The 10,878-nt window shown below is 51.4% G+C and overlaps 1 protein-coding gene across 1 annotated transcript in view; it reads right to left on the bottom strand.

Annotated features, from left to right (window-relative positions):
• The window catches only part of LOC102382778 (neurotrypsin-like), a 55,228-nt gene that overhangs the window by 18,569 nt on the left and 25,781 nt on the right, over positions 1 to 10,878 (bottom strand). The window contains exons 8-12 of the mRNA XM_025212631.1: positions 8,924 to 9,102; positions 7,916 to 8,057; positions 3,900 to 4,102; positions 603 to 744; positions 94 to 299 (exon numbers count right to left, since the gene is read on the bottom strand). Coding sequence (XP_025068416.1) covers positions 94 to 299; positions 603 to 744; positions 3,900 to 4,102; positions 7,916 to 8,057; positions 8,924 to 9,102 — 872 coding nt within the window. The remainder of the gene's footprint in view (positions 1 to 93; positions 300 to 602; positions 745 to 3,899; positions 4,103 to 7,915; positions 8,058 to 8,923; positions 9,103 to 10,878) is intronic.

Below are 10,878 nucleotides of genomic sequence, written 5' to 3'. Positions count from 1 at the left end.
AGAGTGACGGAGCACAAGCCAGAGTTCTTATAACTCCTGTAACGCACAGAAAAGGCTCTTCAGGGCAAGGGACAGAATAAGCAGGCACCGCACCTTCATTACTGATGTCCTGGGCCTTCTCTTCCCTATAGCTGCAGATCACACCAGCATCCTCACTGTGCCAGCAGTTGTGAATCCCACTGTCAGACTTGGTGCACTCCCCCAAAGCACGCTCTGAGCCACTGCACTCCACATTGTCCAAGTGGATGGGTCCATGCCCTTCCCCAAAATATGCCATTGTCCTGGCTTTTGCCGTGCCACTGAAATGAGATGGGATGGCCAATCTACTATGAACACAAAGCATGGGAACTCAGTATAGCAAAACATTCTTATGACAATGATTTATCTCTAGCCACATGCATTACTCCATTCCTGCAGTGGTCCCAGAGTTCCACAGATGCAATGCTCCAGGATAGAAGGGAATAGGGCAGCACTTTCTCCTTTATACACAGCAGTGCTCAAACAGAAGGAAAAGAACACAAATCTCTTCCCTGGAAGGGATGAATCAGAAGGAAATGACTCCTGTCTAGAGTTCCTTTATGGTGCACCTGCTGACCTCTTACCTGTATCCCAGCTGCCTACAAACCACCATGGCATCCCTGTCTGTCCAGCCATCATCGCAGACACTGCCCCACTGGCCATTCAGGAACACCTCTACCCGCCCTTCCTTTGTGCTCTCTCCATCCACCAGCCGCACAGGGGGCCCTGCAGGGGAATGGGCACAGTGAACATCACAAAGATAAATATGTTGAGTAAGAAGGCCAAACGCCACAGTAGTGACAAAGTGGTAGGAAACAACAACAGTTTTATTTATATAGCAATGTCCTACCCACCCCCCTTCCCCTCCTCCCTCCTACCTCCTAGACATGGTGCATCATAGTTAACTCAACACACAGTGTTGCATTCCAGAAGCTGAATGAAGATGGAAATAAACAAATGGCCCTAAGGGGAAGGAAAGATGACAAGTACAAAGCCAAGTAAAGGCAAGCTCACACACACCTTGGAAATATAATGAGATAAGTGGGGAGAGAGAACTCTACAACCTGGGAAAAACCAGAATGCTGCTTCTGCATAAATGGCAAAACCCAGCTGGAAGGCTAGGAAGTGCCTGTTGCAGGGAAAGTGATGGGGAATCAGGCCATGTCTAAGCAAGGAAGTTGTACCAACTCCACTAAGCTCAGCTACAAACCAATGCAATTAAAGAGAAGCAACTGCCATTTGTGGACTAGGGGGACCACCTGTCCCAAACTGGGTGGGACAGTCCTGCAATGGAAACCTTAAGTCCCAGTCCCAGGCTGCATGATTCCGTGACACCATTTGTCCCTGATTTGCAGCATCATGCAGGGAATGAACAACTTTGGTTTCCCCTTGCAGGCTGGCAGCATTCCAGCCTGCAAGGGGCTGCTGGGAGTGGGACACATGGGGCGCCACATGCATGTACATACCCGCACACATGCACATGGCTGGGAAAACAGCTCAGCAGCAGTGAAGAGCAACTCCCTGCAGGTAAGTCTATGTGGGGGAGGGGGGGGAAGATGGGGTGGCAGATCAAGGCCCCCACAGTGAGGAAGGAAGGGAGTGAGGCAGGGGATGGGGGCATGGACAGAGCCAGGACTGTGTGGAGTGGGACAGAGCCACGGGCAGCTCGTCCAGGGGTGTGGGGCATTTGAGGGGGGGCATTTCCCTGCCGCTGTACGCACTCTGCAGGGGGAGAGCATGGGGAGCATGTGCCCCCCCCTCTGATTTGTGCATGGGTGGATGCCAGCTGCTCACTGTGGGCTCAGGGCTCCCCGCCCTGCAGTCCTCCCCCTGAGAGCCCCTGTGCTGCCATGGCAAGGCACACCCCCGCCCATCTGGTAGCACTGGCGGCAGCAGTGGTGTGGAATTTTGCTTCCCATTGCTGCTGGGCCAGCAGGGGGCATGCAGCCAGTACAGGGCTCCCAGGGAAAGGGCAGCAGGGTGGGAAGCCCCAAGCCTGCAGCCCACATCCATCCCCACCCTATCCCACTTGGTTCTACTCCAGTGGTGCAGCTGGTGGAGTGGGTGGGGGGGTGGGCAGGTGTCCCACCATTACATTTTAAAAATGTGGTCACCCTATGGTGGACTCTGGTTCTGATCTAAGCAGCCCCTGATCTCCAAGAAGCTAGCATCCACTTGTCCCTGCAAGTGATTGTAACAGGGAACCCTAGCCCTGTAACAAGGAAGCAGGTTCGCCCCTTTAAGGCCAGAACTTTCTGGGCACAGAGGGCTGGTGAGGAAGGGGTTAAATGCTGAACCTGGACAGCTAGTCAGCTGACTGGAAGAGACAAGACTATAAGAACCCTGGGTTGAAGGGCAGTAGGAAGGCAGCAGGTGAAGGGGAAGTAGTGCCTCTGAGAGCTCCATGAAAAAGCTTGGGGAGCAGTCCATGGCAGGAAGGGGGAAGCTATGAAAGCGCCTGAGAGATGGCGGCTGCACCACAGCCCAGACTAGCTGATGGTGAGGAGCTGAAGCATGAAACAGGTTCACATAAGCTGACCTGCTGCTTTGCTACAGTTATTATTTTTTTGGTGTGATTATTGTATAATACTGGTGGTTTGGGTGAGGCTATTAGGGGATGGAGGAGGCCTCATTTTGGGGACCCACTATGGAGTGGGGAATCTAGCACCAGTGAGGGTGGAGCTTTTGGGGGGAGGGGGGCACAGACCCCAGTGCCAGTGAGGCACAGAGCAAGACAGGGCTGCGGAGAGCCCAAGTGCCAGTAACAGCGCAGTTTGGGATGACAAACCCTAGCACTTGAAGGATGATCTTAAAAAGGCCAGGGAGACCTGGTGCACAACTATATTTTGCGGGTGTTTTTTTGTTTTTGTTTAGACTGATAGGGTGCGGGTTTGGGGTTACACTCTGGTTTTGAACTTGTGGCCCCCTGGCTGTAGGGCCAGTGCCTGTGCCTCTGGGCCAGGCTCCAGAAGGGAGCAGAAAAGGGGGCCACGAGCCTCCAGGCACTGGAAGAAAAAGCTAGAGCCTCGGAGTCAAACCCTGTTTAGTGGGTTTGGATGGGGAGGCCTAGCTAGAGAAAAAAGGGGGTCATGCCATCCTAGGAGAGACCCCAACATACCCAATTTAATAGGTAGTCTCCCGCTTGATGGATAATTTCCATCAAGACATGGCAGATGAGATCAGGGCAGGACAGAAGAATTCCAAAGGCTCCAAGGGCGCCCCATGTAAGGCGCAGATGACCAGAAAGATGGCGCTAGGGCGGGTGACCTGTTACAGTAATGAACTGATTTAGCTAGATCAACATTCCTGTGGAAACAAGGCCTAAATATCCCACTGTTGAGCAATGGGATTCCAGATGGAGGGTCACCCTCCCATACTAACAGCTCCCCAGGACTCATTTTGGCAGATGCAGTTTCTTTTTATACACTGGAGTCACGGCCCATGGAATTCACTCTGATCTGGAAGACCAAACTGCATGAAGGGAAAGGGAAGCCAGCCCAACATGGTGTGGGAGGGGAAGATGTAGTGGAATCATGGGAGGGGCATGGCAGCAAGAGGGAACTGACCAGTGGCAGTGCTGAGCATGTGTTAATAGACACATGCTGTGGGCAGCAGCTGAAAAGGTTCTTGTTGTGCATCATGTTGAGCACTTGAAGACAGCAGCTCAGTGATCCAACTACAAGACAACTAGAACTCTTCCTAGCAGGTGCTTTCCTAAACCAGGAAGCAACAGAACCCCTTTTCTTGGAAGCAAACCTATTTGTGCAACAGCCCAGAGAGCAGGAAGAGCTCGGGTTCCTGCCTGGGCCCCCAACGAGGCATGGAAATTCAAGCTACTGCCCCCACCCTCCACAGTCAGAGGTAGAGATAGAGTAAGTTACCCAAGGTCCCATCCAAGATCTTGTTGTTCTCAGGAGAGCAGCGGATGCCTACATCCTCAGCATGTGAGCAGTCGTGTTGCCCCCAGTTGCTGTGAGGACAGTCCAGGAGGGACAGCTCTGTGCCTTTACAGCCCACATCATCCAGGAGAATAAAGCCTAGGCCAGCTGTATACTCCCCCTCACCAGCCAGGCAAGCAGGGCCACTAGGAAAAGGAATGAAACATGTCAATCAAAGTCCTCTTTCACTATTCTCCAGAATCCTGTGTGCTGACCCAAGGCCCAGATCCAACAGCAGCCATGCATCCTGAAGAACCTATAGAGCTAAGGAGGCTGAGGTGATTATGTCAAATTATTGGTGGAAAGTAACTTTCCTAACCCAGGATAGACCGACCATCACTGACACGACAGACAGTACAGGAAAAGCTAAATAGGGCTGGAAGGGACCTCACAAAATCATCTAGTTCAGCCCCCCTGTTCAAGGCAGGATCATCCCTGACTAAACCATCCCAGTCAAGTGTCTGTCCAACTTGCTCTTGAAAATTTTCAGAGATGTAGATTCCACAGTCTTTCTAGAGAGCCTGCTCCAATGCTTAAAAATGCCCTCACAGTGAGAAACTTCTTCCTAATCTCCAAACTAAATTTCCTGTGCTGCAGTTTCAGTCCATTGCTCCTAGTCCCATCCCCTAGAGCAGCAGTTCCCAATCTGTGGTATGGGTACCACCAGTGGTACACAAACAACCTGTCTAGTATGCATTAACAGATTTATTATAATTACTTTATATGAGAAAAATTTGCTGCTGATACTTAAACTTTAACTGAAAAAATTGCTGGTGATACTTTAAGGTTGTATCATTTTAAATTGGTGGTGCGCAATCTGTCAATGTTTGGGAAGCACTGCCCTAGAGCCACAGACAAAAGTCTATCTCCATCTTCTTTATGTATTTGAAAACTATTATCAAATCCCCTAACTCTTGGCTTCTCCAGACTAAACAGTCCTATTTTTTTTTAACCTTACATAACACTGAATTAAAGGGTGTGAGGGCAGGTGATCTGTGAACCATTTGTGTGTCCATTGTATCCTCTGATAAGTGGAAGTGACAGTGAAAAGTGGGACAGCTAACCTTTAAATGAAAGAACTGCTAAACGACTGTGGCTTAGCCTCTTCTTACTGTGGGATAGTGTGGACACACAAACCAGTTGCCAAGGATCAGTGTTCACTTAGTAAATTCCCCTGCCTCTGTTAACTCTGTGTAATTTGTTCATCTCTCCACACCACTACTTGCTTTGCAGTTCTTGCTAGGGCTGGCTCATAGACATGACACCAAGTGCAGAGGGTGAGGAGAGTGGCAGAGAGAAGCAGTTTTATTGTTTGAAAAAATTCAATGGCTGGTTTAAAATATCATATATTTCTATACTCTCTTATGCATTTTGTGCAGACAGGGATTGTTTCACCTAGCACTGAAATGGAACCATCTCTGGTAAACAGCCTACAGAACAGCCTAGTATAAAAAGGGCAGAATGATATATCCATTTGAAACTGCAAGACAGAAATCAGATTTCATTCTGCCAGCTGCCTAAGCTGGGCTCCTACAAGTACATCCCAATCGGTACACAAATGTCTAAATGAAACTTTAGAGGTCCCTGTTGGCCAGCACACTAGTTTAAAACTTTCCCCCAAAGACACTTCCCCTTGTATCTTGATGGAGCTTCATTCAGCCCTGGTTTAAAAGGAAATACTGTTTGCTGAATCTCTAACACCAACCCAGTTTTCCTGGGCAGTCCCCTTTTGCAGTACTGATACAGCTGAATGACAGCTTGAGTTCATACAGTTGGAGATTTAAGGACTTTGAAAACATTTCTATCTTAAAGGGGGAGGAATCCATGCAGGTGGCATCAGGCTTGTACCCTGCTCTCTGCATGAACCTAAAGATCTTTAAGCTGGAAGATACCAGAGGTACTAAGGACTCCACTTTCCCATGAAGGGTGATCACACAATAATTCGGGGTGGGCAAAATACAGTCCATGGGCCAGATCCAGCCTGCCAGGCCATTCTATTTGGCCCACAGAGCCCCCCCAAATTTAGAAAATTAATATTTATCTGCCCCTGGCTGCCTGTCAAAGATGATAGGAGACAGGGGCAGTAGGACCCAGGGGAAGCCATGGTAGGACCCTTTAACAGCAAGGCCTGCCAGGCCCTGCACCCACCCAGCCGGAAGCCCCTGTCTAGCAGAAGCTTCTGGCTTGGGACCGTGGGGCTGTTCATGCCTCCCTGTGCCAGAGTGAGAAATTCAGGTAAGAAGAAAAGGGGCAGCGGGCGGAGGACTGCGGGCGATCACTCCAGTCCTAGGGGTCACACCAGCTCCTGCTGAGTCCTGCCATCATGGCCATGCAGCTTGGAGCCACATGATACAGAATGGCTGGCAGGCGGGCAGGAAAGTGGAGAAAATAGTGGCAGGGGTGGGGGAGTGATGAGCCCATGCTGGTGTCCTGGGGCCAGTGCCGGTGGGGTCCAGAGCAGGCCAGCAGGAGTGTGGGGTGCAGGCTGGCAGGAGTCTATGGAGCTGGGCTGGGCTGTGCCAGCAGGGAGAGAGGAGAGCTGGCCTGACTCCACAGAGTCCCTGCTGGCCGGGACCCGACGCCCCTGCTTCCTTGCTCTGGGCCCTGCCGGCACTGGCCCCAGGACACTGGCGTGGGTCCTGCACTCCCACCTGGCTGTCACAGCACTCCCGCTCGCTCCCAGTCCCCTCTGCCCCAGCCCCGTGGAACAGGTGGGGACCAGTGCACAGAGCCTTGACCACACGTGCCCTGCGCTCGCTTATCTGGGCTGGACAGCAGCAGCATGGGACAAATTGCTGCTAGGCATGGGGGGAAAGTGGCCACTCCCCTTCCCACTGCCAGTGCTTCCAGGTGCAGCCACTTGGAGCCCACACACAGCTGTCCTGCATCTCCCCATAGCCACACCCTCCCCCATACACAGTCACACACCCTACAAATCCTATACCCACAAACGGGGCTGTCCTGGAGCGGGGGCGAATCAGGGTGACTGCCCTGGGCCACGCACTTTAGGGAGCCCCACAGAGCTGGGTGGAGCGGCCATGGAGACTCCGCTCCACCGCCGCTAGCTTTGCATCCAGCCATTTGCTACCCCCATCCTCTGCTGCTGCTGCCATTGGCAGTGGCAGCTTCTTCACATCCAGGGCACGCAAGATTGGGGTGTGGCCCCACACCCTGCTCGGGTCAGCTCTGCCCACACACAGCCCCACAAACCCCCCATATCCCCCTGACACATCTGCACACCCCACACATTATACAAGAGTAAGCTTGCATTTTGAGCTATTATGCAATCACTTCTACATATACAGCACAAACACACATTGAGGGCAATTTTTTTTACCAGGGCACGCAAGATTGGGGTGTGGCCCCACACCCTGCTCGGGTCAGCTCTGCCCACACACAGCCCCACAAACCCCCCATATCCCCCTGACACATCTGCACACCCCACACATTATACAAGAGTAAGCTTGCATTTTGAGCTATTATGCAATCACTTCTACATATACAGCACAAACACACACTGAGGGCAATTTTTTTTTAATTAATTAAAATATATTATTATGGGTGTTTGATTTTTTAATATATAATTTGTTTTGGGTTTTTTTTCCCCCCATTCTAAGATGGCAAACCTTCTTCCACAAAGGAGTATTTCTAGGGGCAAGGGGAGATACTTCCAGTGGCAAAGGTCAGAGGTTAGGAGCAGGACTTCCAGTCCCAAGATTGCAGCCGGGGGTGGGGCCCCTGTCAAGGGGCAGGGCTACCCATGCGGCCCTCAACAGCTTGCTAAAACTCGGTAAGCAGCCCTCCGCCCAAAATAATAGCCTGCCCCTGCAATAATCGGTCCTCTAACAAAGACCAGGCTGGAGAGAGCAAAGCTCAGCTTTCCCAGCAAGCAAACATGAAGCTGAGACCTGGACAACAGGGAATAGAGTCTCCTTGTAGAAATGCCATCATTTCAGTACCTGAAGCCAAGCTGCCTGCAAACCACCTGGGCATTGAGGTCTGTCCAGCCATCATCACACACGGTGCCCCAGTCTCCATTGTAATAAACCTCTACCCTTCCTTCACTGGGGGTGTTGCCTCCTGTCAGCCTGACAGTGCCTTCTGCAAGGGGTGGGGGAGGAAAGCAGTTAGCCTGGGAGCCGAGCTGTCCCTTCTCATTCTACATGCTGAAGTTTGCATACAGCCTACAGCATGCGTGCATTGGGGGGGAAGGGGGTTCAGGAGACAAAGACCCCACCACTTTTACACACTAGCTTCACAGACATGCCCACCTACAAATGAGAGTCTAGAGCCATGGCTACCAAACCATGGCTCAAGACCTGCGTGCGGCTTACTGGCACAGTACTTGCAGCTCTCTGGAAATTGGCCAAAGCCCCACCCACTTCTCCCCGAGGTGGCTCTGGGGGACAGCAAAGCCTGACACCTCCCACTGCTCCAGCTTTCCCTGCAGGGAGTGTGTCCTGAGCCCACCCTCCTACCTCCTTCTCTCCCTCTGGGACTGCCGGCTCAAGTGCCAGGCTGCCAGGTTGGAGGCTGCAGCCGCGCTGCTTACCTTGGGGTGTGCTCCCTGCAGGGAAAGCAGTGTGGGGGAGGAGGGGTTTGTCACCTCCACTCTAGGTTACTCAGCACCCCTCCCGCCCCAGACTCTCCAGCTCTTGAACTTCAGTGGAGGATCAGATGTGGCTCCCAGGGTGAGTCACTCTGGCCACCCCTGGCCTAGAGCTCACAGTGGTCTCTGCCTGCACCAATGCAAGGCAGCAGGGAAGCTATCTAGTCTGGTGTTGAATCCTTTTTGCCTGTGCCTTGCTCCCTGCCCCCAAACAGTGTGGCATGAAAGAGCTGCACACCCAGGGGTTGTGAGAAACCAGAGGAGGTAATATAGGCTACACTTGAGGAGAGGCTTGTGGAAAACGGGTTGGGATAGGCTATAAAGAGGTAGCATATGGGGAGGAGAGATGAGTCTGTACCTGTGAAGGGATCACAGGACACCCCCGCATCCTCAATGTGGTCACAATTTTGCTGTCCCCAGTCATTCTTCTTGCACTGGTCCAGTGAGAACTCATTCCCTGAGCACTCCACTTCATCCAGCAGGATTGGACCAGACCCCTGCCCATAGTGAGCCCATGACAAGGCTTTTGGAGTCCCACTGCAGATAACACACATATACACAGTAAGAAAAAGGTACACCTTCCCAGCCCCTGCCTCCTGTGGGACACACAGCCTGGTGCACACAGAGGTTGTCTTGCTCAAGGACCTGATTATAGCAAATACGAAGGCCAGAAGCCTAGTGTTTGCTATGTTAGTAATCTGCATTTTATTCCTCATGATCATGAAGGTGCCCATTCATAGACCCCTTAGTTTCATCAGTATTTCAAAAGCAGTTCTACAATTAGTTGCCAGTACATGATATCCAGTATGGATGATCCAGACACATGCAAAACTTTGGGAGGAAGAGATTTCAGTGGTCACATCTATATGAGATGTTGACTGCACAGGAGCCTCGCGCGGCAACAACTGTGCCATGACACTAGTGAACAGTAGCACTAGGCTACTGCACAGTAGTGTCACAAAAAAGATGTTAATCGGTGCTACTGCTCAGTAGGGCTGTGCGAAACAGCTTTGTTCGATTCAGTTTCAGATTCAGCCATTTTGGAGGGACAGTGATTTCATAGAGGGCATAGGCTATAATGTTAACTATAAGTGAACTATAAGTTAAACGCCTATAACTTTGTCATTTCTTGCCTGATTCAGATGAAAATTTCAGGAATGGTAGCCCCCTCTGAGGGCATGAAGCCTGCCACATTTCAAGGAGATAGGTGCAAGGTTTTTTGTTTTAACTGCACCTCAAACTGTTCAAACCAAAACTCGTGACGTGTGACTTTGTGCGTGTGTCAAGAGCAGGATGGAAACAGCAGGCATGGTAGCCACTTCTGAGGCCATGAAACATGCCAGGTTTCAAGGAGATCACCCAGGAACTGGATGAGGCCACATGCTCCAGGACCATGGTTGTCATGGGTGACATTAACTACCTAGACATCTTGTGGGAGGATCACGATCAAGCAAAATCCGAGCAGTTGCAAAGCTTCCTATCGTGCGTGGATGACCTCTACCTGACTCAAGAAGTCTACAGGCCAATGAGAGGTAAAGTGCTGCTCAACCTGGTACTGGCTACTGGGGATGACCGAATCGGTGACCCAGTGATCGATGGGAAGCTGGGTGACAGCGACCACGAGCTGATCACCTTTACCATCCACCATAAAGCTGGCAGCAACACAGAAGTCCTTGACTTCAGGAAAGCCGACTTTGACAAGCTCAGGAGGCTTGTCAGTGAGGCCCTAAGGGACCACGACCCCAGGGGGAGGGGAGTTCAGGAAGAGTGGTTGCTTCTCAAGGGAGTGATCCTCAATGCACAAGCTAATTCTATTCCATCTCAGAGGAAAGGCAGCAAGAGGGCACAGCAGCCCTGTCCCCGCCAGCTCCCCAGGGATCTAGCAGACCTCCTAAGGCTAAAAAAAAGGCCTACAAAGGATGGAGGATGGGATTCACCTCCAAGGAGGAATATTCTTCACTGGTCCGGTCCTGCAGGGAGCAAACCAAGAAAGCCAAGGCTGCAACTGAACTCCAACTAACATCAAATATCAAGGACAATAAAAAGTACTTTTTCAGATATGTGGGGAGCTGGAGAAAAAGCAAGGGCAACATTGGACCCCTGCTAAACCAGATGGGGCAACTGACGCCCAGGAGAAAGCCAACTTATTAAATGGGTACTTTGCGTCGGTCTTTCATCAGTCCCATGGGACACCCATGCCCTCTACAGGACAGGGAGGTCCAGGTGAGGGAGATCCCTTGCCCTCCATCAATGCAGACCTTGTAAAGGAACACCTTGAGAGGCTGGATATCTTCAAGTCAGCTGGCCCTGACA

Source organism: Alligator sinensis, unplaced genomic scaffold (assembly GCF_000455745.1).
Source record: "Alligator sinensis unplaced genomic scaffold, ASM45574v1 scaffold109_1, whole genome shotgun sequence".
NCBI lineage: Eukaryota > Metazoa > Chordata > Crocodylia > Alligatoridae > Alligator > Alligator sinensis.
Note: the sequence above shows the minus strand (reverse complement) of the source record. Positions and strands in the feature narration are given on the sequence as shown.